This window comes from Nelumbo lutea, chromosome 6, assembly GCF_056320005.1.
Source record: "Nelumbo lutea isolate HS-2025 chromosome 6, American lotus-T2T, whole genome shotgun sequence".
Taxonomy (NCBI): Eukaryota; Viridiplantae; Streptophyta; class Magnoliopsida; order Proteales; family Nelumbonaceae; genus Nelumbo; species Nelumbo lutea.
This window is the reverse complement of record NC_142689.1, coordinates 72,263,018-72,290,227: the sequence shown is the minus strand read 5'-3', so window position 1 is coordinate 72,290,227 and position 27,210 is coordinate 72,263,018. Positions and strand designations below refer to the sequence as shown.

General features: G+C 39.1%; 1 protein-coding gene across 4 annotated transcripts in view; it reads left to right on the top strand.

The window, feature by feature from the left end:
* PHOT2 (phototropin 2) overlaps positions 1-27,210 on the top strand; it is an 89,269-nt gene that overhangs the window by 18,113 nt on the left and 43,946 nt on the right. For 3 of the 4 annotated variants that reach the window (XM_088951659.1, XM_088951657.1, XM_088951660.1), the window contains exons 4-12: positions 10,538-10,629; positions 10,715-10,991; positions 11,323-11,533; positions 12,451-12,521; positions 13,232-13,338; positions 13,583-13,632; positions 13,957-14,061; positions 14,875-14,934; positions 16,379-16,468. In XM_088951659.1, the coding sequence (XP_088807785.1) occupies positions 10,538-10,629; positions 10,715-10,991; positions 11,323-11,533; positions 12,451-12,521; positions 13,232-13,338; positions 13,583-13,632; positions 13,957-14,061; positions 14,875-14,934; positions 16,379-16,468 (1,063 nt within the window). Of the gene's footprint in view, positions 1-9,449; positions 9,474-10,537; positions 10,630-10,714; positions 10,992-11,322; positions 11,534-12,450; positions 12,522-13,231; positions 13,339-13,582; positions 13,633-13,956; positions 14,062-14,874; positions 14,935-16,378; positions 16,469-27,210 lie in introns of those variants that run through there. The other variant, XM_088951661.1, reaches the window with a different exon arrangement.

Here is a 27,210-nt window from a genome sequence, read left to right as displayed (position 1 = left end):
CTGATCCAGAGAAGCAGTATCTCCCAAAGTTGGTGTTCACGCCCAAAGAATGCTCCAAGATCCGTTCCTGCTGAAGATGACACAGTTGTATGTGGAACAGAACCAGCAAAGTGCGTCCTACACACTGGATCCTTCACAAGAATCCTCTGGAAGTACTAAACACTGAATCCTTTTCAGTCTTTCTTGCAAGACTGATGTCAAGAACAGATTTCTTGACTTTCTTCTCTGCAAAGATCTAATCTTGCAATGGCAGAAGGCGGCGGCAGGAGGAGATTTCCAAAACAAAAAGGCTGAACTGTTTTTCTGTTTTTTCTGGAGAGTATGAATCAGATCAGATCTAAATTCGCAGGAGGTATCCTATACCTCTTCAAGGTGGTTCGAAATCTCCTCCTTTCTTCTTGATTAAGAAACCTCCTTTTTAGGAGTTATCCCAATCCAAATCAGTATTTGGATAGGGGATAATCTTAATCCTTTCTGCAGATAGAGTTAGCTTACTCCTGATCTTATCAGGAGGTTACCAGATTCAAATCTAATTTGAATTTGGTCTCTTAGAGTGGATAAGGCTAAAAGGCCCAATCCTTTTACTAACTTTAATCTCAAATTCGCCCCATGGATGGGTGATCATATCAGCCCACCTCGAAATGGGCTTTTGGCCCATTAAGTGTTCAGTGTCTAATTACTTTCCAATCTGCTGCCCAGTTGGGCTTCTTTGTATGGCGTGGGACCCAAGCATTGATCTACACACCAGCCACATGGGTTCGGCCCAGCCTTTAATACAAGGCCCAGCCGAATTCACTGAAAAACTCAATGAACCCCTTGAGTCCATCATATGAACCCTATGGGCCCAACACTTACATTAAGTGGTCCCTGGGCCAAGCCATCTTATAAAAACCCAGGGACTGTGGGCAGGTGCAAGATTAGCCCATCAAGTATTATCCTCAATGGTCTTACACTTAACCTCTCAGCCCTTAATGATCAAGCATTGCCCGACAAGAGAGGACCTCTCCCTCGGCTGCAAGGTACAGTGCCGCACTCTCCTCTCACATGGATCCCAGGAATTAAAACCATTTGCAAACAATTCGAAACCGTACATATATATATAAATATATTAATTTTGCAAAACAAAATTCCAACGATTGAAATCAACTGCCGGCAGTTTGGTTTCCATCAGAGAGAGTGCATTCCCGATCATTACCCTTTGTCCGACAAAGTGGCTGATTCTGTCACTATGATCACCCACTCAGATGAATTCTCAAACTGCCCCAACATACCCAGGTTTTGATCCCCGCTAAGGATCTCACTGAATGGCATATCAAAGGCAGCCTGATCCAACACCTAGTGAAATGTCATAATCGAGTCTAGGGGTCAGGTGTAACTTTCCAGTTTTGCCCATCTATCTCCAAGGTCCAGGGCAATACTGGAAATCTGGTCCGGTTCAAGGATTCAAGTAATCCCATACTGCATGTGCATCGGGTCTTACCCTGATGGCTGAGACAGGCCATCCCAACACTTAGTGGCACACCAGTATCAGCCTTGGCAGGATAAATCTCCCCAGACTTATCCAACGGCTGTGAACATTTAAAACTAACATGAGTCTCTATAAATGTCCAGTTTTAGGGTTTTACACAGAATTAAACCAAACAACATGAATCAAACATGCACTTTATTTATTTCCACTAAATAACAAAAGTACATCAAATCAGATTGAAGCTAAGGGCATACAAATACTGTCTAACATGAACTCTGTGACTACTTCGGCCAGCCCTAACTAGAACCACCGAACAGTACTGTGAACAACTCCTTGACCGAAGTTAGGATGTCATCACTATCCTGTGAAGTTTCTTCTAAAGATAACAGACCTGTTATAAGGTCCTCAAACCTGGAGAACCCTAATCTGCATAGCTTGCAGATTACAAGTGTGCTATTGGATGAGTATAACTTTAGAGAGTGGTCTGTCTCAACAAGACTGTTCTTTACCTCTCGTGACCTCACAGGCTATTTGGATGGAGATAAAAAGGAACCAGAAATTAGCAGCCCTGAATACACTGTGTGGTGCAAGGAAAATGCCACAGTTATGTCTTGGTTGCTGGCCTCCATGACTCCTCGGGTGGCCAGAACTGTTCATCATTTTCCTACAGCCACTAAAATCTGGGAGAAAGTATCTAAGGCATATGGCCAAAAGAAGAACAATGCTAGAATCTACAGGCTGAACCAAGACATTGCAGCCCTAAGGCAAGGAGACATGTCTGTGGCAACATACTTTGCAACACTGGAAGGTCTCTGGGAAGAGCTTGACCATCACATGATTTTGGATTGGGAAAATGCCAGGGATAAGGAGAGGCATGACAAGCAGATTGAGGAGGGCAGAGCCTTCAAGTTCCTAGCAGGCTTAGACCCTATATATGAAGGTGTAAGGTCACAGATTCTAGGGAGAGATGAATTACCTGAGCTTCATCATGTTTACTACCTGGTGAGGAATGAAGAAGTAAGGAGAAAGGAGATGCAGGTTGACTCCTAGACACAAGCAACAGAACTGTCTGGAGAACATTCAGCCTTAGTCTCCACTAAGGGAAGCAGATTTTCAGACAAGAAGTCCCTCAAGTGTACCCATTGTGGTGGTGAGAAACACACAAAGGAGAAATGTTGGGTCTTGTACCCTCATCTGAAGCCAGCTGCTCTGAGAAAGGGAAAAAGGCAACATAAGGGCCACACAACAAGTGGGAATCTTGCCACCAACAGCAGTAGTGACATCTCACAGAGTACTCAGCCAGTGTCCTCTTCCACCACAAAGCAGGTTGCTGATTCCTCTGGACCAAGTACCTTGGGCTTTACAGCTAGTGAGGTAGAAGTTCTCAGCCGGGCATTTGCCCGTCTGAAGAACAATCCTTTAGCTTCCACCTCTCTTGCCAAATCAGGTACAACCTCTGCATTTAGTGCAACTAGTTCCATTAATTCTAGCTCTTGGGTGATTGACTCAGGAGCCACTGACCATATGACACATATGTCCTCATTATTCTCCTCATATCATTTATTGTCTGGTCAGGATAAGATGAGAGTAGCTGATAGGTCCCTTTCCACCATCTCGGGAAAGAGAGTGGTTGACCTAAGCAAGGATCTCTCTTAAATCAGTCTTACATGTTCCTAGTCTTACATCAAATTTGTTGTCTGTTTCAAAGCTTACAAGAAATTTGAACTGCAGTATAACTTTTTTTCCCTCTCATTGTGTTTTCTAGGACAGATCGACGAGGAGAACGATTGGGAGTGGTCATGAGTATGAGGGCCTCTACTATTTTGATGCAGATGTCAGTTCAGCACTGCAAGCTTCTGCTACTACTAGTCTAGAAAGTGTGGAGTCAAGAGCTAGGCTGCACTTGTGGCATGCTAGGCTAGGTCATTTGTCTTTTACTTCTTTAGCAATGTTGTTTCCCGATTTATATAAGGGCATTCCGAGTCAAAGTTTAGTTTGTGATGTGTGTCAAATGTCAAAACAATGCAGATCAATGTATCCAATTTCTAGTATTGAAATTCAAGCCTCTTTTGATTTGGTCCATTCTGATGTTTGGGGTCCTTCACCCATTGTCTCCATTGATGGCTTCCGTTATTTTATCAGTTTTATTGACCATTATTCTTGGTGCACTTGGATTTATCTGTTAAAAGGACGTGAAGAAGTTCCGCGGATAACTATGATGCTTTGCAAGATGGTTGAAACCCAATTTGATAAGAAGATTAAACAATTCCATTCAGACAATGCAGCTGAATATTTTGAAAGATCTCTGAACTCATTCATGGAAGACGAAGGCATGTTGCATCAATCATCATGTGCTTACACCCCTCAGCAAAATGGAGTTGCTGAGCGCAAGAACAAGCACCTAATGGAGATAGCTTGAGCTCTACTTTTCCAGCGCAATGTGACCAAGCAATATTGGTCTCAAGCTATTCTCACTGCATCATACCTAATAAGTCAGATGCCATCTAAGGTACTGGGTATGAAGACCCCTTTCTCTGTGTTGTGTCCCACTCTTCCAGAATTTCCTCTTCCCCCATGGGTTTTTGGATGTACTTGCTTCATACATGTGAAGGATCCAAAGAAAACCAAGCTGGATCCTAAGGCTACAAAGGGAATTTTTTTGGGTTACTCTCCTACGCAAAAGGGGTATAAGTGTTATGATCCTGTCTCCAAGAAAAAATATGTCACCAGAGATGTACTTTTTTTGAGTCTCAACCCTATTTCCAATCTTCTCAGAATCCTCTTCAGGGGGAGACTAGTGGGATGGAAGAGGATTCTCATTCTCCCTTCTTTTTTGTTCCCCTTTTATCACCATCCACTACTCCTAGCTATAACATTCCGGGTCAACCTAGTGAGACTCCCGCTGTGCCAGTTACATCTCCAGCTTCAGCTGATGCTCTTGATGATTCCAGCAGGTAAGAGAAAGAGATACTTACATACAGTAGAAGGAAGAAGGGCCCTCAACCTCATGATTGCAACTAGTTGGACTCAGATCAATCTGTCTCTGCAATCCAAGGTAATTCTGACTCTCTCAATTCAAATTTGGATCTTCCCATTGCTCTCCGTAAGACTATTCGTTCTTGTACCATTCGGCATTCCATAACTGATTATGTCTCTTACTCACATTTATCACCTGCCTATCATTCCTTTGTGTCTGCTCTTTTCTCTGTATGTGTCCCTTCTAGATATTCAGAGGCGGTATCTGATCCAAGATGGAAAGAAGCCATGAATGAAGAGATGAAAGCCCTAATGAAAGCAAGAACGTGGGAATTGGTGGACCTGCTAGAAGGGAAAGGCACTATTGGGTGCAAGTGGGTATTCATAGTAAAGCACAGGGAAGATGGGACAATTGAAAGATACAAGGCCAGACTTGTGGCAAAGGGATTTACACAAAAGGAAGGAATTGACTACAAGGAAACCTTTGCCCTGGTAGCAAAGCTCAACACAATCAGGGTTCTACTGTCATTAGCTGCAAAATTCTCTTGGGAACTTCATCAGCTGGATGTGAAGAATGCTTTCCTAAATGGTGATCTACATGAAGAGGTATTCATGGAACCCCCACTTAGATATAATGTTGGAAAGAAGGTGTGTAAACTAAGGAAAGCTTTGTATGGCTTGAAGCAATCTCCCTGGGCATGGTTTGAGATACTTTGTACAACCATGAAGAAAGTGGGGTACACTCAGAACAATGCGGATCATACATTGTTTACAAGGAGACAGGATGAAAAACTTACAGCTCTCATTGTTTATGTGGATGATATGGTGATTACTGGAAATGATGTGAAAGAGATGAAGAGGCTGAAAGAGTTCTTAGCTTCAGAATTTGAGATCAAGGACCTGGGAAATCTGAGATATTTTCTCGGGATTGAAGTTGCTAGATCAAGAGAAGGAATCTATATATGTCAACGAAAATATGTGCTAGATCTCCTAGAGGAAACATGCATGATGGGGTGCAGGCCAACAGACACACCAATAGAACCGAACCATGGATTACAAGAATCAATGGGTGAGGAGTACTGTGATAAGGAAAGGTACCAAAAATTGGTAGGAAAACTGATATACCTATCCCTCACTCGGCCAGACATTGCCTATGCGGTGCATGTTGTCAGTCAATTCATGCACTCACCAAAGACTCCTCATATGAGAGCAATGGAAAGAATTCTAAGATACTTGAAAACTTGCCCAGGGAAAGGAATTCTATTCAGGAAGAACAATAGACTTGGAATTGAAGCCTACACTGATGCTGATTGGGCTGGGTCTGTTGGAGATAGAAAGTCAACCTCAGGTTACTGTACATTATTGGGAGGAAACCTAGTCACATGGCGCAGTAAGAAGCAGAATGTTGTGGCTAGATCAAGTGCAGAAGCAGAATATCGAGCTATGGCACACGGGGTTGCTGAACTCTTATGGCTCAGAACTCTTCTTAATGAGCTTGGTATCAAGACTGAAAGTCCTCTCAAGTTGTATTGTGATAATAAAGCTGCTATCAACATTGCCAATAATCCAGTACAACATGACAGGACAAAACATATTGAAATTGATCGACACTTTGTAAGAGAGAGAATTGTTTCAGGGGAACTCTGTGTGCCTTATACTTCATCAGAAATGCAGATTGCAGATGTATTAACAAAAGGGTTGGCAACTACAAAGTTCAAGGACGTACTTGGCAAGCTAAACATGTTTAGCTTGCGGGGGAGTGTTAGAATGATATGTTAGAAGGCTTGAGTGTGTTTGGCTGATAAGAATTCCTATTAGCCCATTGTTATGTTAAACTTATCTTGTAACTGGGCCTTTGCTAATGAGCCTAATCTTGTTTATTTCTTAAGTCTTCTGGGTGTCCCATCACTAATCAGGGGTATCCCAGTAATTTCTTGTACTTTGTACTTCACTTATATATAAATAAAGGCATGGTTGACTGCAAGTACAGTTCGACATTCCAGCATCTCTTCTTCTTCTCTTTTCTGCTACTTCGACTACATTGGTTCAGCTTTCACAGAGGGTGGAGAGCCCCTTGAAGATAAAGCTATGTTCCAACGATTAGTTGGAAAACTTCTCTATCTTTTTCTCACTTGACCCGACATCAGTTATGTAGTTAGTGTGGTTAGTCAGTATATGCACTCTCCTAGGACTACTCACCTCCTTGCAGTTGAGAGGATACTAGCATATATGAAGAGGTGCCCAGGCATAGGCATTTTATTCAAGAATAATTATCACATGAAGATAGAAGTTTTTACAGATGCTGATTGGGCTGGGTGTGTTGATGATCGAAGTTCTACTCTGGGTATTGTGCTTTTGTAGGAGGTAACCTTGTCTCTTGGAGGAGTAAGAAACAAAATGTTGTTTCTCGTTCCAGTGCTGAACCTGAATATAGGTCCATGGAAAATGGTGTACTTGAGATCCTATGGTTGAGATCATTATTTGAGGAGTTAGGTATTATTTATGAGAAACCCTTGATGTTGTACTCTACCATCAATATAGCCCATAATCCGGTACAACACGACAGGACTAAGCATATTGAAGTGGATCGACATTTTATTAGAAAAAGGGTTACATCTCAAGAAGTATGTCTTCCATACATCACCTCCGACATGCAGCTAGTAGACCTTCTCACCAAGGCGGTTTCTAGGAAGAAGTTAGAAGCAGATCTATGCAAGTTGGGAATGACAAACATCTATTCCCAACTTGAGGGGGAGTGTAGAGAACACTAATGTGGACCTCACTGTTTGTATGTCAGCAATAAGTTATGATTAGGATTAGTTCTTTATGATAAGATTAGGACTAGTCTTTTATAAGATTAGGATAAGATTAGGATTAGTCTTTTTTCATCTTTATCTTATCTTATCTTGTTATCATATCTTATCTTGCCATGTAAGCAATTCAGTCCTTTTACAAGTATGATACTATGTATATAAATTTAAGAGGGGGGTGGCTGTTTAAACACATCAACCCAACTCTCTTTTATCAAAATCTCCCTCTCTCTCTCTCTCTCTCTCTCTCTCTCTCTTTTTCTCCCTCTTCTTTTCTTATTTTTTTTCTTCTCCTTTAAGTGTCTGTTCAATCTTGAGTGACTACTGGGGGCAATTGCTGACTCTTCCTCTAGGAATCAAAGAACCCTAGAGATTTGATCACTACTAGTCAGAGGCTGGATGAAATTGAACTTTGGTGGTAGTAGTGTGGGCAATGAGGATGGTATTATATGTGCCTTGTTCTCAGGCCCAATTGAGCAATGTGATTCGTAAGAGCAGAATTTTTTGTTACAATTTTTGGGGGTTGGGAAAGCTAAAGATATGGGGATTAGCAATTTGATCATTGAAGGGGATTTGAAGATAGTAGTGGATGGTTGAAGAAACGTGAGGGGGTGATTGGATGCAAAATGAATTCAGACACTTCAAATGGCTGTCAAAAGACATGAACTTTCAAATAAGGTGGATTGGAAGATCAGATAACAGTTTGGCAGATGGTTTAGCTAAGCAAGGGGTTCAAAGACAACAAATTGTACTGGGCACAATTGCAGTATAATGTTGGGGGGCTTGCTATATAATGGGTTTGCTAGTTTTTCACAACTTCATTTTGATGAATAATGAGTGATCTTTTACAATTTCTTGTACTCCTTTTCTCTTAATGTTTTAATGAATGAATGGATTATCAATTATCAAAAAAATGTTTTAATGAATGAATGATTTCTTTGTTGCCGATAAAAAAAAAGATAAATAAATCTAGGAAGATTACTAGTTAGTAGAACTAGTATGTTTATACATAATTGTGCACTACTAACAAAGTTCACCATTTAAATGGATACATTGCTAGATACTGATAATACTGTAAATCTGTACATTGCAGATTCTTTCTAACATTTGAATATCATGCACTTTATTGGTTATTAATTGTCAAATATGTAGAACTAATTTTGATGAAGTCAATCTTATCAGGATATTCCTTGATATGTAAGTAGTTATTCTGTTCTTAAATGGATTGCAAGGCTGGATGCTATATTGTGATGTAGAAAATCACTGTATTTGTTGTAAGAAAATAATGCAATAATTTTGTGCAAATAATGTTTTTTCCCCCATCTATGGGAAAATATGAGACAACCTTTACCTCTATTAATGTAATAGATGTTGCATTGCCCACAGTTTTTGTTAATAGAACCATGGCTGTCTGATGATGTTTTAGGATGAGTCATAAAAAAAAGAAGTGTTGAGAATGTAAGGGCATTTATGTCCTTTCATCCTTTTTGTATTTGGGCGCCTATTCAAGGCCCCATTTGTAATTTTCTTCTTCTTCTTCTTCTTCTTCTTCTTGAGTCTTGACTACTCTTGACTACTTTAACTAGAAGGCTTACTTTAACCAGTTGGAATAGAAAATTGGGATGGTGGGCTCTAAGATGTGTAATTACCTACTACAAAAGGCAGCAAAAGGCAAATTATTTGTGTCCTGATTTCTCAAGGACAAATTTTCCCATCCTGATTTACTAGTAGAATTATTTATTATCCCTCAATATTTTTGTCCTTCAGGGAAATTGGATATTAGTATAGTGGTTGATCCTCAAAAATCTGCTAAGTTGTACTCTCAAAATAAATATCCCATTAGATGATATTATTTATAATATATTCCCATCTTCCTTCTCTTCAAATTCTGAACTACATTATTTCTCTTTACCTTTTGTGGTGGATAATCATGTTTACTTTATAAATTTTCAAATAATAACAATAGATTACGATGCCCTAAGTAGTTAAATTATGCATGATTAGCTCTTCTGTTAAGGATGATTTTACGACCCATCAAAATGTGTGACATTTAACACACATTAAATACATTTTATACACATTTTACATTTGTTTTAGAGTAGTAAACAAAGATATTATTTTTTTCTAACATAAGTTTCTTTCTTATTTAAGTTCCAGCAGATCTGGACTCTGCACTTATGGAAGAGAATGATATCTGCTCTTCATTTTTAAAGCATAGGGTATGCCATTCGATCAATTTTCAAGATTTAGGAGGATAGTCTGAACTGAAATTGTGGTGACCCTTCTGAAGTTAAACCTAGTTTTATGGTTAGAAATGTAAATAAAAAAGACAATAGAGGATAAGAGACATAGTTCTTCAAAATGTTCCCTTGAGCCTTCATTTACAAGTTGTAACGCTTGAAGGCTGAGTGGTAGTTTGTTTCTATTCTCCACAGACAGATATCTGCAGGGACTAGAAGAAACTTGAGAGCACGATTGAAGTTAAAGGCACACTCAGAATTCGTGAGGTTTATAATGGAAACTTGTAGTCTTTTTCTATGGCTACACATGCATTTCTTAGATTGTAAAGGTTCTGATACATAAGAGCTTTTGTTGGAACCTATTTATTTGTATGCTTTTGATATTATAGTTATTTGCCTGGTCCAAGTTGACTCATTTTTAAGGTTCCTTGGATTTGCCCCTTTAAGGAATGGTCTAGTGGTGTTGAATGATTTCCAAGTTTTTGAACTTCCTCTGATCTGTCTTATGTTCAATTTGAAAAGAGTCTGATGGGTTCTTGAGTTTGGTATTGTCATGATCGATGACCTGGTTGGTTCAACTTTTTACTGGTATTAGATTCTTTATCAAGAAATGACAGTTTATTTCTTGAGTTTTGATGTCATGCTTGGCTTGGTTGGTCTACATGTAGATGGTGGATACTAACGAGCTACATTGGTTATCTCTTCAAGCTAAGAAACATCTTAGTTATGCTTATCAGTGTTCATGTTTCTGAACCTCCTGTGATCCTTCAACCTCTTAATCTGAAAGCATGATTTACTTCATCGTCCATTTGTTTGAACTATGATTGAGTTCTAATTTTTATTGGTGATGTGGATAATTACAGTATTTGGTCATCAGTAAACTGCCTTGTTGAACTTATAGCATTGATACCATATGGTTTCTAGGATGGTGTCTTTCTTAGTTTGATTTCCTGCTAATAGTTAATTATGTTTTTAAGTACTTCATCTAGATACTAGAGATAGTATGGTACATTGAGGGTGCTAATTGTATTATCTTTTTGCAGGATGCAGGTTGAAGTTAGTAAATACACTGAGGGTCTGAGCGACAAGGCAATGCGGCCAAATGGCTTACCAAAGTCACTAATCCGCTATGATGGTAAGTGTGCATATTCAACATGCTTCTTAATATATATTTGTATCTTATTTGCAATTTAATATGTTGATTCTTTATGTTCAACTAGCTCGCCAGAAGGAGCAGGCCTTGGGTTCCATCACAGAGGTTGTCCAAACTGTGAAGCATCCACGAGCTCATATTCAATCTGCAGATGATGAAATCCCTGCAAAGACTGAAGAGCAAGACAAGTTTAACCTTGATTATTTTCTGCCAAAATCTGCAGAACTGTCAAACTTTAGTACCCCTGGCAGAGAAACTCCTCAAATGGATGATATGTCCAGAAGAAGTTCTGGTCATGATCTCAGCAATAAATCTAGAAAATCTGGGCGAATTTCCTTGATGGGGTGAGTTTCTTGTTGGAGTTTCCTTTTGATGTTTGTCTTTTTGGCTTCCAGACAATATTGTTTTTTGAGGCTGCATCTCACGCCTCTTGGGAAAACTAAATTCTGTATCAGTTGTAAATCCATTTTAATTTTTTTTAATGGAATGCTTTATTATTCATAAAAAAAAACTGTACCCCCCATGGATTATGAGTTTATGACTTAAAATGCCAATCATTTAAGTTGATGCCTTTGTTTTTTATTTTAATTTTTGTTTCTTTTTACTTCTCAATTTATGTTATTCATCTAGTGTGTTTCAGATGATTCTATAGAAATTGTTGATCATTATTTACAGGTTCAGAGGCAGGTCACAAAGTTCTGCAGAAAAACCTCAGCCCAGTATTGAGCCAGAGGTTTTGATGACCAAAGATGTAAAACACTCTGACAGCTGGGACCGTGTTGAAAGAGAAAGGGATATACGCCAAGGAATTGATTTAGCAACGACATTGGAACGCATTGAAAAAAATTTTGTGATAACAGATCCTAGACTTCCTGATAATCCAATTGTAAGACTGACTTCAAACAACATTTGGGTAGCTTTTTCATGTCTACACTGTACTCTAAGGCTGTGTTAGGTTTGAAAGAAAAGGTAGAGAGACCTGGTACATTTTTCCTTGCCTTTCCCTACCTTTTCTTTCAAACCAAACACAGCCTAATTTACTACTTGAAAATCATGACATTTGTTCCTACTTTCAATCATAAAGTTCTCCTATGTTACCTGGATATGGTTGGATACTATATTGAATATGGAATTTTACACTAAAAAAAATTAAAGTGTCTGACATGATACAGCACCCTTATACAGATAACTAGGTATCATAAGAGTTCTTTGATTGCTTGTTTTACATAAAAAATTCAATTGTCACTTAATTTCTTCAAGGGTTGTTTTCCATTTGTTCTCAGGTGAGATAATAGCCTTGATATTGCATTATCAAAATGCATACACAAGTGTCAAAGTTGCTGAAGTTATAGAGAAAGTCTTATGCATAGATAACAACTTCTTCCAATAAAAAATTCATCATTTCACTTCATAAATCACAACTGTCATAGGCTGAGTGAGGATATTGCAGAGGACTCCTTACCTAGAAGTGATGTGAAATAAAGATTACTGTACATAGGAATTTTTTTATATTAATTTTCATGCCTATATATATATATATATATATTAAATTAGTGATTTAGTTTCCATTACTTATAAAAGTGGGTACACAAATAAGTACGTGGACCCAGATGCAAACTTGACACATAAAAATGCTTCAACTACACTATTTTCCTTTGTTGTTCTTAACTCCCTATGTACTTCAGGTGCTGATGCTGGTCTGTCCATAAATAATTTATGTATATTATTACTTACCATTTACTGATAAAAAACCATGAGAGGTTCTACATATTCATGATTTGACCCCAATATTTTTACACACAGATATTTGCGTCTGATAGCTTTCTTGAATTGACGGAGTATACTCGGGAGGAAATTTTAGGAAGAAACTGCCGGTATGGTGTTATATTCTTTATTCCTTTCAATAAATGTCTATATAGAAAGGTAGATGCTGGTTGAGTGTGGGAAGGGCAAACAAAGTCTTTTAATTACAAATTTCTTACGAGATATTCATTTATTTTTGCATATCACTCTCTTTCACAAACACAAACACACACACACACACACACACACACACACACACACACATATATATATTTAATGACATATTGAATTATTGTTACAGAGATATACGAAGAGGCGTACACATTTGTGATACAGAAACCTGTATATACATATACTTATATACATGTTTATTGTGTATATTATTCTGAACTATTATATAAGATGGCAATTGTATGTATACCAACACATACATGTTTAATTACAAAGTTCTTAAGAAGTACTTGATCATTTTTGCATTTCCTCTCTCCCATATATAGATATACATAATACACATATTTGCGTGTGGGGTATTGAGTTATTGATATACAACTACATATTGAATTAAGGATATTTCATTATGTACTTTAATGGTTATGGTCTTTTGGGACTGAAAAACACCTAAAAAATCAGTCTGATTATCTCCAATCTGATCTGGCATCATGGTATCCTTTCGGAATTGTAATAAACTGTTTGCATTTTGTACCTTGTTTCTATTTTTGCTTTTATATATGTTGCTCCTGTCATATAATATTTTGCTACTGAGCTTCATTGGGTTGTATAGATTTCTTCAAGGACCTGAAACAGATCAAGGAACTGTGTCAAAAATAAGAGATGCTATCAGAGAGCAGAGAGAAATCACAGTGCAGTTAATAAACTACACCAAGAGTGGTAAGTTTACAATTTCAAGGAGCTTTCAGTCTATAAAATATATAAACAGATTATATATCATGTCATTGTGGATTTCTGTCTGATTTTCTAAATGAATTAAAATAAAAATGTTTCCATGCATAATTTTTGGATATGTGAGAATATGCTTGATTGCCTTGAGAGTAAATTGGTTCATTAGTTTGAGAATACTAGTTTTTACATTCAATCTTTGACGTGGTTGACTTTATGAAATCTGGATTTGCAGGGAAGAAATTTTGGAACTTATTCCATTTGCAACCTATGCGTGACCAGAAGGTATCCTCAATTTCTCTCTCTCTCTCTCTCTCTCTCTCTCTCTCTCTCTACCATCCATGCCTTATCCCAACTATATGGGGTTGGCTACATGAATCCTGTTTCACCAAGCTGTTCTATTTAAAGCCATATCCACTGTTAAATTATTAGTGCTTAAATCACTTCTTACTACTTCTACCCATGTCCTTTTTGGTCTACCCCTAGCTCTTCTAGCCTCTTCCACTTCTTACTACTTGTAATATATATATATATATATATATAGAGTCTCAGTTTACTGTTTCTGCAATCCTTATTGGAAATTATCTGAATGGTCCATTACTTTGTTAGGGTGAACTTCAATACTTCATTGGCGTGCAACTAGATGGAAGTGATCATGTGGAACCCCTTCGAAACCGTCTGTCAGAGAAGACAGAGCTGCAAAGTGCTAAGTTGGTATGCCCTTTCACCTTGATGATTTATTTAGTATATTCAATTTTATTTCTTGGGGGGTACCCTTCACTTTTTGGCATATTGGAGTGGGTTTTCAGGCCTCAGTCCATAGATTGAGGGTTAATGCGATACCTGATCGGTCCATAGATCAAGCCCAAGGCTTCCATATCGTGCAGTCCATACCTTGCTCAGTTCAAATGGTTGACTGTAATCATGTGGTAATAGAGATCTCATATGCATTTGAAATATTTGATCTATATTTTAATCACTTTTACGATGAAAATATTGTTTTCCTTGCCATTTAAATAGCTGAAAAAATTTCAGTCTGAAAAAAATTATTTCTATTTTATTGAGAAACAGATGGAGCATTTAATAAACTTTTTTTTTTTAACTTTTTATTATAAAAAAATAGGCACCCTCTAAAATATGCAGTCAAGTATCACAATTTTGATCTTTGATCCAGATTTGAGCAGCTTGCTAATTTCTAATACTAGCTTGGGAAGCTATACATAAGAGGTTATTTGCTCCATCTGATTGGCCCAATATTTTGGAATCCACTAATAGACTCCTTGATCTTTATACTGATCAAGTGATCCAGAACAAGTGGATGAAAGTCATTCTGGGGCTGGTCTAACTCTTCTTGGCCTGCATGACCTAGATGTGAAATTTGAACTTGTTTGAAATAATTTAGGATATTCTCTTGTCTGTTTTTTCTTCTTCATCCTTGAAGTATTTTGCACAAAAACCATTGGAATTTAACCTGGATGATGTGGTTTGCATATGTTGATAACTTGAGTATTTGCTTATGTTTTACAGGTCAAAGCTACTGCAGAAAATGTTGATGAAGCTGTCCGAGAGCTTCCTGATGCCAACTTGGTAAGGTACACCTTTCTAGAACCATGATGCATTTGGTCAAAGAAATCAAAGATGTCATATGTCACTGCTTGGAATAGTTCATAATAATTTTGAGTTCACAGGCTCCCTTTCTAGTGTTTGGTGATCCTATTGAAGAAGCCTTTTAGAAATTAATTTGTATAACTAATAAGACAAAAGATGATACTGAATTGCCCATAGCGAATTACAATATGAATAAACACATAAGGCCTCTCTGATATATAATTACTCTTCATAAAATTAGAATTACCAAAATCAGAACTCTATGTGTTTGGATGAGACACAGATTTTCTAAGAATTAGAATAAGAATACCAAATATGTCATAAATTCCATCTGTTTCTAGTTTGTTCTCTATTTTGCAGGAGAGGAAGAACAATAAATGGTTCTTGGTGTTAGATAACCATTCTAACTTGTCCATTCCAGAAATTTTAGGTGAAAGTTTTGAATATGTTTGAGTGTTTGTCCATCTTTGTGCCGGTCATTGGAAAATAGGTTGGATGGTTTTTAGTTGTTACTGCACAGTAGGTCAGAACTTGATGAATGAATTTGATGCTCATTAGTTGTAGGGTTCAAGGTTTGAGATAGAGTGAAGGTTGCCAGAAACAAAGAAGAGTGACACATTGAGATTCCAAGAAGAAAAGCTGGGCAAAAGGAATAGAAATTGAAGCTAAGGGGGAGGGGAAGACGTCTGATGAAGGTTCAGTCTCTAGATTGCATCTGGTGCTTATAATGAAGGTAATGAAAGTGTGGAAGATGTTGAAGGTATTCATCTCTGGATCTGGTGGCCTGTGTTTCAATTCCAAAGACTTGGAAGTTGGAACTGGAGAAAACATGTGTTGTGTTCTCCCTTAAACATTGGTGGCTTGTATTTTTAGGCTAGTACCTAATTCCTCAAATTCAAATGGAATTTACAAATCCACTGTAAGGTGTCTGCCAAAATTTTGAACTTGGAATTGGGGCAAATTCTTCCAAAACCTCAATTCCGTGAACCAAAGCCAGCCATAGTGACTTTCTTCTATTCTTTCTTGCTTCTGTCATAGTGATGAAAACTTGGCAGTGGGCTTTTTTATACTTTAAATGTAACTTATCTTTAGATTCATGGCTTCATAAATGTGCTGTAAATTTTCAGAACTTTATGTATGACAGAGATAGGTAGGGTCATGCACATCTTCTGGCTTCCACACAGATGGCTGTGGTAATATTTATTTCTAATGGTTTTTGAAATGCTCCGGATAATATTTCCAGTGGATTCATAGCATTCTTCTTGGCTTTGCATTTTACCTCTACTATTACTCATTTTTGTACATTTTATTATTTCCTTAGTATAAGCAATTATTTTATTTGCTGTATTCACCACCTGGTTACTTTTTCATCTTCTATTCCCTATATTGAAATGTAGCTTATGCTATTTTTGAAATCTTTTAGAGACCAGAAGATTTGTGGGCAATCCATTCTCAACCTGTCTTCCCAAGACCTCACAAAAAGCATAGTCCTTCTTGGTTAGCAATTCAAAAGGTACTTATTTATGAAGTAATTGCTCATTATTTTACCCGTTGATCCATTTTTGGATCCTTTTTCAAATATGTATTATCTATGTTAATATTTGTAGGACTTTATTCATGCAGAAGTGTCATGCTCATTTCTTTAAGGTTTCTCTGAAACTAATCCTGGTCTTTAGAATATGTGAAATCTGAACAACTAATTTCATATTAACTCAACCTTACTGATTTATAAGTGCATGGCGGGTAATAAATGTAAAACTTTCTCCTGCTCAATGATTGAGTGGATGCAGGGTAGGTTTATCTTTCAGTAAATTGTTGATTTCTACAAAAATATTATATCCAAATTGAGTCTTGCATGCTGGAAACAAGGATTTCATCTGCTAATAAAAGAAAACAAGCGCTTCAACCATGTAATTTTTGGTGGAGACTGAACTTGAATTCGGTTAGAGGTGGAATAAGACTAATATTTCACCTTTTGGGGAGACAATTATGATCTTTTTTGATAAGATGGACACAATTATGATTCCTATGCTCATTTTAAGATGCTTGAAATATACTCCACTTATTCAACTATCTATTTTTCATCTGGTTGAACTGTTGAATTAAACTAACTGGACAATGGACAATATGTTTGATATTAAATAAAAATTTATTGAAAAAAGTAAATAAAGAATAAAAGAGAAAGATAGCAATGTGGCTCGAGTGACAAAAAAAATCCACAAGACAAGAATAGAGAAATAAAAATGTCCCACCCCCAAACCAAAATATGATGTTCTCCACTAAACTCATCAATAGAAATCCACACAGAAGAAGAGCACAAGAAGAAAAGTTCTCAGACCCAACCACTCCCAACTGCAACACAAACAGCAACCAAACTAGCACTGATCTCTTCCACCTGAATTCCCACCCACAAGATCTGCTTGAAAGTCCCAATTTTTTCTTAGGCTCCACTATGTCCTAGTGAAATAACTCTTCCTTCTCTATTAACATGATAACATCCTTAACCCTAAATCAACTTTCATTGGATGGATTTGTTGATACTTCCACCTCATGAGATTTTCTGCTCTTCTATTTCCATTTCTCTGAAAACTAGGGCTGTCAATGGGACAGGTCTGGTTGGGACAGGGTGATCCCATTCGGAAGCAATTATTAACCAGAACAAAATCATAGACCCAGAACCATCCTGGTTAATAGTCAGGTCTATTGGGTCAGACCCAATAGACCTGATTATACTGAAAAGTATATTTATTTATTTATTTAATAATAATTTAAAATTTAAATTTGATAATATTAAATACTAAATTATTTATATGTTAATAAATTAAATATTTTTAATTAATATCATCTTACATTATGTATCAAATTTACCATTTCAAACATAAAATATGATAAAAATTATAAGAAAATTAAGAAAATCTTATATATTTATTAAAATAATTGGTTCTGGATCTGAATCGGATTGGGACAGGCAGGAACTGGAATGATCCAATTATTAATTGGGACAAAATCATAGAACCAGAACCGACAAAATTGGTTCAGTTCGGTTTGGGCAATTGGGCAGAACCAACTCATTGACAGCCCTATTGAAAACAGAGTTGGCAAACTGTTCAGCCCAAGAGAAGTCCACCTAAACCTCTTTATCTGAAACCACAGCCATCTCCATTGAACCTTTCTCTGCCACCGCTTGATCTTCACTGGCCTCACAGGTCTTTTCCAAGTCCTTGTCGTCCTCCTTTGCAATTGGGTTAGCCCTGTAGACCCTTCCATCCTCTTTTTTATGATCCAAGCTCATGTCTTGTATAAATTCAACCTTTTCCATTGTTTTTTTTGAAGCCATTATCAATGTATTTTTTTTCTATTGTGTTTACCTCTCTGCACTCTGCAGCACCGAGAGCCCTCATCAGCCCCTTTAGTGATACCCTCAACTTTTCCTTGTTCTACCTGAAGTCCACTGTTTTGACTCCAAACGATAGTTGACAATTGCCTCTGCTAATGCTAGTGAAGCAGATGCTCAATTCCTGGGGGAAGATATTAGTGTAGAGGCACTGAAAAGGTGACTTTAGTTGGCTGAACAGGGGTGCAGGTCATGTTGGGTTGTGTAGAGGAGATGGGCCGAATGGCCCATAGACTGTCACTTCATGTTATGTTATGTTTCTCTCTATTATGGGCCTTATTCTGGGCCCATACTCTGTAGTGTTCTGTTTTTGTATTTTTCTGCCCACTCAAGGGCTTCTCTGTAATTTATCAAAGATTAACTTAAATAAAAGGTATTAGAGTGTTAGAGGGAGGTTTAAGTTCGAACTCCTCATCCTCTAACTGTACTTGCCGCAGTTCTCTCTCTCTCTCTCTTCTTCTCTAATCTTCTCTAATCTTCTCTTGTTAGTTTTTTTTCTGGTTTTCTAGCATAGTCCCTACTTCTAGGACTGTTTTTCAACTTGGTATCAGAGCGGGTCGTTACTTGGCGTGTCCCTCATGTGGTTCTAGTTCAGCCAACTGCATGAGAAGGTTCTAGGGCTAAATGTTTACAGTCTTTCGCCTAGTTCTTGGAGGTCATTGGAGGGTGCCCAAGTTTCTATACACTTGGAGAAGGGTTCGGTGACCAGGAGGAATCAGAGAGCAAGTTTTTTTCCAGCCTGATTTGAAATCAGAGAAAAGGGTTTTTGAAGCTAGCTCAGAGAGCAAAGAGTTCGGCCTGGTTTGAAGTTCAAACCAGAGATACTGTAAGTTGTTTTCTCAAGGTCTTTGCTGAGTTATTTTTGGTATTTGGGAGGACTGTTAAAGCATTCAAAGCACACCTCCAGTCGGCCCACTGTTGCTGGATTGATTTCTGGGTTATTCTAGAAGTGTTGTTCGGCCGTTTTTGGGCTTCCAAACTGCTGAAAACTGATTTAAATTAAGTGGTACAAGCCTCTACTTTAGTTCAGCTGTTTCTTGGACCTAGACAAAGTGTTCTTGAAGTGATTTCTGCTTGTTAACAGTGAAGTGTTGAATGTTGCATGCACAGTGTTTGTAAAAGGTCCTCTTAGGTACTGTGGACTGTTTTCTTTGTTCTCCTTGGGAACTTATTGTTGGGAACCAAGAATACATATTGTTTGGAGGCCTGTTGATTGTTCCTTGAAGGCTGAACCAGGGTTTCTTCTCTTTGAAAGTGCTGCCACCGAACTTGGTTCTCACGGCTGTCAGTTCTGAACTGAGTTTGTGTGTTGCTGTGTTTGCTATTATTTCAACTCAATCTGAGTTACTTGAAGTCACATCACTTTTAAAGGCTTGCCAAAACCCTAATTGAAACTGTTACATAATGGACTACTCAGAAATTGAGAACAAGAGCACTGCTGAATATGGACATAATTCGAGAACTACAACTGATTCCTTGTTGGCTATAACTATAGTTAAATTGGATGGAACCAATTATTTGGCCTGGTCACAATCCGTAAAAATTCATATTTGCAGTAGAGGAAAGTGGGGGTTTATCTCTGGGAGCAAGAAAGCTCCCCTAGAGGAGGATCCCTCCTATGAGAAATGGGTGTAGGAGAATTATACAATGATTGGGTGGCTTGTGAACTCAATGCAGCCACAGATTAGCCAACATTGCCTGTGGATGAACTCGGTTAAATAAATCTAGGATAGTGTTGCAGAAACTTACTCCCAGAAGTTGAATGTTGCCAGAGCCTACAAATTGTGAAGTGATGTGAAGAATCTAAGGCAGGGGGAGAAGTCACTTGCAACATACTTCTCAACCCTGAAATCTCTATGGCAAGAGATTGATTTGATAGAGGCTGTGACATGGGATACCCCCAAGGATGCTGAAACCTACAAGAAATTGGTTGAAAGGAATAGGGTCTTTGAGTTCTTGACAGGGCTGAACTCTGAATACGACATTACAAAGCAAAACATCTTGTCCAAGGAAGATGTTTCATTGTCACAAGCATATACTTTGGTCAGCAGTGAAGAAAGTAGGAGGCAAGTGCAGGTTCAAGGAGTCGGTATCAATGATCATTTTGCAAATATGGGAATTAAACCCAAAGGGGTTACAGGAGCTCACAGTGGCACAGGAAGGAAGGAGGTGGTGTGTGAATATTGTAAGAAGCCGAAACACACAAAAGACAAGTGCTGGAAATTGCATCCCAATCTTGTACCTATCAGATTCCAGAAGAAGAATGATAGTAGAAAGACAGGAAGTGCACATGTAGCCACAAGCACAGATACAGAGGTTGAGTCTACCAGTGCACAGTTGGCAGCCATGAAAGCTGAATATGAGAAGTTTGGAAAGATGATCAGTTAGCTTGAAGGTGTATCTTCATCATCCATCCCTTCTGAAAGTCCAGCCACCATTGCATTTGCTCACTCAAGTATAAGGGCTTCCGCTAACCATGCATCCACCTCAGGTAATCACAAAGCCCCTTGGATCATAGACTCAGGTGCTTTTGATCACATGACAAACCTTTCCACTTTGTTTGTTTCATATGATTTACTTCCTGGCCGTGACAAAATCACCTTAGCTGATGGTTCTCTTGCCCCTATTTCTGGCAAGGGAACTGTCAAGGCTACGGACTCCTTACTCTTATCTTCCACTCTTCATGTGCCTAAATTAAATACCAACTTATTATTTGTAAGTAGCCTGACCAAGTCATTGAATTGTTGTGTAACCTTTTTCCCTTCTCACTGTGTGTTTCAGGACTTGAAGTCTCAGAAGGTGATTGGGAGTGGCCATGAAGCGAATGGAGTATACTTGCTCGACACCCTTGACCAATGCTTTGGTCATCCCAAGAATGTTTCTTTTGGTTCTACTTTTTCAGAGTCTGTTAGTCAAATTATGTTGAGTCATTGTCGGTTGGGTCATTTACCTTTTTCTGCTTTAAGCCATTTGTTTCCAAAATTGTTTAAGGGAGTCAGTGTGTCCAGTCTCAATTGTGAGTCCTGTCAATTGTCAAAGCATTGTAGAAAAAATTACCCTGTGAGAAATAAAAGATCCTCTTTTCCTTTTCATATTGTGCACCCTGATGTGTGGGGGCCTTACCACTTATCCTCTATGGGGGGTTACAGATATTTTATCTTGTTTATTGATGACTTTTATAGATTCACTTGGATATACTTAATGAAATCCTGGGATGAAGTCCCAAGACTTGTGAGGCAATTTCATGAGCTTGTTTTAACTCAATTTGATACCAGAATTAAGGTTTTCAGATCTAACAATGCAAAAGAGTATTTTGAGAAGAATTTATCCTTGTATCTCTCTGACATGGGGGTTATTCATCAAAACTCCTGTGTTAGAACCCCTGAACAAAATGGAGTTGCTGAGAGAAAAAATAGACATATGGTTGAAGTTGCAAGGAGCCTTTTGTTTGCCTCACATGTTCCCACAAGATTTTGGGGTGATGCTGTACTTACTGCTACCTATCTCATAAACCGTATGCCATCCAGGGTTTTAGGGTTTAAATCCCCCTTCTGTCTTCTTCATCTAGACAAGGATCTCTTCCCAATTCATCTTCGTGTGTTTGGATGTACTTGCTATGTTCACATTCCAAGTGTGCAGAGACATAAGTTTGAACCGAAAGCCCACAAATGCATCTTCCTTGGTTACTCCCCCACACAAAAGGGTTATTGTTGTTTTGATCCAAAGACTGGCACCCGACATGTCTCTATGGATGTTACCTTTGATGAACTTTTTCCTTTTTATGGTTCCTCTCAGGAAGGACATTGTCCACAGGGGGAGAGTTTGTCACAAGTTTTTGCCCTTCCTCTTCCTGTCCCAGTTGAGTCTCTTGACAAACCTGTATCCTCACCAAATGAATCAAAGGAGGATCAATCACTTCATACCTCTTGTCCTAGTGCCCCTATTTCTTTACCCTCTCGTCCTATCCATAATCCCAAAGTGTATCAAAGGCAAAGATCCAGGAATGAGCAAGTAGTTTCCTTTACAACAGATGAGGCTCATACATTCCCAATCACAGATGAGATAACAGGTATTGCTTCAGCTCCTTTGGGATCATCCTTCCTAGACCTTGATGTCCCCATTGCTGTTAGGAAAGGGAAGCGGAAGTGTACTGCACACTGCATTTCCAAACACCTTTCTTATGACCTGCTTTCTCCTTCATACTTTGCCTATCTCTCTTCTGTTGCTTCTAACCCCATTCCTAGGTCTGTCTCAGAAGCTCTTGGGATTCCAGAATGGAGAGATGCCATGGAGACCAAAATGGATGCTCTACATGCAAATGGTACTTGGGAGGTGGTGGATTTGCCTGAAGGGAAGGATCCAGTTGGGTGCAAGGCCAGACTTGTTGCAAAAGGCTACACACAGACATATGGGATTGACTACCTGGAGACTTTTGCCCCTGTTGCCAAGATGACATTTGTGAGGGTTGTAATCTGAAGAGCTATACTCGAAGTAGCAAGGAGGAGAAGAGAACCACAGAACTGAAGAGAATGTCGAACTGTTCTATCCAGTCGACCAGTCCTTTATTTATAGATGAATATGGTACAAGGTACAAGAAATTACTGGGATGCCCCTGATTAGTGATGGGACACCCAGATGACTTAAATCATTAAACAGGATTAGGCCCAGGCCCATTAACACAAGCCCAGTTACAAGATAAGTTAAACATAAGAATGGGCTAATAAGAACTCTTATCAGCCGAACATCACTCTAACATTCTAACACTCCCCCTCAAGCTAAGCATGAATATCAATCATGTTTAGCTTGCCAAGTATGTCCCTGAACTTCGTTGATGCCAGCCCTTTAGTTAATACATCTGCAATCTGCATCTCTGATGGAGTATAAGGCACACAAAGTTCTCCTGAAATAATTCTCTCTCTGACAAAGTGTCGATCAATTTCAATATGTTTTGTCCTGTCATGCTACACAGAATTGTTGGCAATGTTGATAGCAGCTTTATTATCACAATACAGCTTGAGAGGACCCTCAGTCTTGATACCAAGCTCATTAAGGAGAGTCCTGAGCCATAAGAGTTCAGCAACCCCGTGTGCCATAGCCCGGTATTCTGCTTCTGCACTTGATCTAGCCACAACATTCTGCTTCTTACTACGCCATGTGACTAGGTTTCCTCCCAAGAATGTACAGTAACCTGAGGTTGATTTTCTGTCTCCAACGGACCCAGCCTAATCAGCATCAGTGTAGGCTTCAATTTCAAGTCTGTTGTTTTTTCTGAATAGAATTCCTTTCCCTGGGCAAGTTTTCAAGTATCTGAGGATTCTTTCCACTGCTCTCATATGAGGGGCCTTTGGTGAGTGCATGAATTGACTGACAACATGCACTGCATAGGCAATATCTGGCCGAGTAAGGGATAAGTATATCAGTTTTCCTACCAACTTTTGGTACCTTTCCTTATCACAGTATTCCTCACCCATTGATTCTTGTAATCCATGGCTTGGTTCTATTGGAGTGTCTGCTGGCCTGCACCCCATCATGCCTGTTTCTTCTAGGAGATCTAGCACATACTTTCTTTGACATATGTAGATTCCTTCTCTTGATCTAGCAACTTCAATTCCAAGAAAGTATCTCAGATTTCCCAGGTCTTTGATCTCAAATTCTGAAGCTAAGAACTCCTTCAGCTTCTTCATCTCTTTCACATCATTTCCAGTAATCACCATATCATCCACATACACAATGAGTGATGTAAGTTTGTCATCCTGTCTCCTTGTAAACAATGTATGATCTGCACTGCTCTGAGTGTACCCTACTTTCTTCATGGCCAAACAAAGTCTCTCAAACCATGCCCGGGGAGATTGCTTCAAACCATATAATGCTTTCCTTAGTTTACATACCTTCTTTCCAACATCATATCCAGGTGGGGGTTCCATGAATACCTCTTCATGAAGATCACCATTTAGGAAGGCATTCTTCACATCTAGCTGATGAAGTTCCCAAGAGAATTTTGCTGCTAGTGACAGTAGAACCCTGATTGTGTTGAGCTTTGCTACTGGGGCAAAGGTTTCCTTGTAGTCAATTCCTTCCTTTTGTGTAAATCCCTTTGCCACAAGTCTGGCCTTGTACCTCTCAATTGACCCATCTTCCCTGTGATTTACTGTGAATACCCACTTGCACCCAACAATGCCTTTCCCTTCTGGCAGGTCCACCAATTTCCATGTCCTTGCTTTCATTAGGGCTTTCATCTCCTCATTCATTGCTTCTTTCCACCTCGGATCAGATGCCGCCTCTGAATACCTAGAAGGGACACATACAGAGGAAAGGGCAGACACAAAGGAATGATAAGCAGGGGATAAGTGTGAGTAAGAAACATAATCGGCTATGGGATGCCGAGTGGTACAAGAACGAACAGGCTTATGGAGAGCAATAGGAAGATCCAAATTTGAATTGAGTGAATCAGAATTACCTTGGATTGCAGAGACAGATTCATCTGAGTTCAACTGGTTGCAGTCATGAGGTTGAGGGGCCTTCTTCCTTCTACTGTATGTAAGTATCTCTTTTTCTTGTTTACTGGAACCTTCAGGAGCATCAGCCGAATCTGGAGAAGCAACTGGCACAGAGGAAGTCTCACTAGGTTGACCCGGAATGTTACAGCTAGTAGTAGTGGAAGGTGATGAAATGGGAACAAAAAAGAAGGGAGAATGAGAATCCTCTTCCAACCCACTACTCTCCCCCTGAAGAGGATTCTGAGAAGACTGGAAATAGGGTTGAGACTCAAAAAAGACTACATCCCCAGTGACATATTTTTTCTTGGAGACAGGATCATAACAGTTATACCCCTTCTGCGTAGGAGAGTACCCCAAAAATATTCCCTTTGTAGCCTTAGGATCCAGCTTGGTCTTCTTTGGATCTTTCACATGTATGAAGCATGTACAACCAAAAACCCGCGGGGGAAGAGGAAATTCTGGAAGAGTGGGACACAAAACAGAGAAAGGGGTCTTCATACCCAGTACCTTAGATGGCATCCGATTTATCAGGTAAGATGCAGTAAGAACAGCTTGAGACCAATATTGCTTGGGCACATTGTGCTGGAAAAGAAGGGCTCGAGCTGTCTCCAATAGATGCCTGTTCTTGCGCTCAGCGACCCCATTTTGCTGAGGGGTGTAAGCACATGATGATTGGTGTAACATGCCTGCATCTTCCATGAATGAGTTCAGGGATCTTTCAAAGTATTCAGTTGCATTGTCTGAACGGAATTGCTTGATCTTTTTATCAAATTGTGTTTCAACCATCTTGCAAAACATCATAGTTATCCAGGGAACTTCTTCACGTCCTTTCAACAGATAAATCCAAGTGCACCGAGAATAATGGTCAATAAAACTGATAAAGTAACGGAAGCCATCAATGGAAACAATGGGTGAAGGACCCCAAACATCAGAATGAACCAAATCAAAAGGGGCTTGAATTTCATTACTAGAAATTGGATACATTGATCTACATTGTTTTGACATTTGACACACATCACAAATTAAACTCTGACTCAGAATGCCCTTACATAATTCGGGAAACAACATTGCTAAGGAAGAAAAAAACAAATGACCTAGCCTAGCATGCCACAAGTGCAGCCTAGCTATTGACTCCACACTTTCCAGACTAGTAGTAGAAGCTTGCAAGGCTGAGCTGACATATTCATCAAAATAGTAGAGGCCCCCATACTCATGACCACTCCCAATCGTTCTCCTCGTCAATCTGTCCTGGAAGACACAATGAGAAGGAAAGAAAGTTATACTACAGTTCAAGTTTTTTGTAAGCTTTGAAACAGACAACAGATTTGAGGTAAGACTAGGAACATGTAGGACTGATTTAAGAGAGAGATCCTTGCTTAGGTCAAACACCCCCTTTCCAGAGATGGTGGAGAGGGACCCATCAGCTACTCTCATCTTATCCTGGCCAGAAAACAGATGATATGTGGAGAATAAGGAGGACATATGTGTCATATGGTCAGTGGCTCCTGAATCAATCACCCAAGAGGTAGAATTAATGGAACTAGATGCACTAAATGCAGAGGTTGTACCTGATTTGGCAAGAGAGGTGGAAGCTAAAGAATTGTTCTTCAGATGGGTTGATGCCCGACTGAGAACCTCTACCTCACTAGCTGTGAAGCCCAAAGTACTTGGTCCAGAGGAGTCGGCAGCCTGCCTTGCGGTGGAAGATGACGCTGTCTGAATACTCTGTGAGTTGTCACTACTGTTGTTGGTGGCAAGATTCCCACTTGCTGTGTGGCCCTTATGTTGCCTTTTGTCCTTTCTCAGAGCAGCTGGCTTCAGATGAGGGTACAGGACCCAACATTTCACCTTTGTGTGTTTCTCACCACCACAATGTGTACACTTGAGGGACTTCTTGTCTGAAAATCTATTCTCCTTAGTGGAGACTAAGGCTGAATGTTCTCTAGATAGTTCTGTTGACTGTGTCTGGAAGTCAACTTGCATCTCCTTTCTCCTTACTTCTTCATTCCTCACCAGGTAGTAGACATGGTGAAGCTCAGGTAATTCATCTCTCCCTAGAATCTGTGACCTTATACCTTCATATACAGGGTCAAGACCCGCCAGAAACTTGAAGGCTCTGCCCTCCTCAATTTGCTTATCATGCCTCCCCTTATCATTAGCATTTTCCCAATCCAAGATCAAATGGTGGTCAAGCTCTTCCCAGAGGCCTTCCAGTGTTGCAAAGTAGGTTGCCATGGACATATCTCCTTGCCTTAGGGCTGCAATGTCTTGGTTCAGCCTGTAGATTCTAGCATTGTTCTTTTTCTGGCCATATGTCTTAGATACTTTCTCCCAAATTTTAGCAGCTGTGGGGAAGTGATGAAC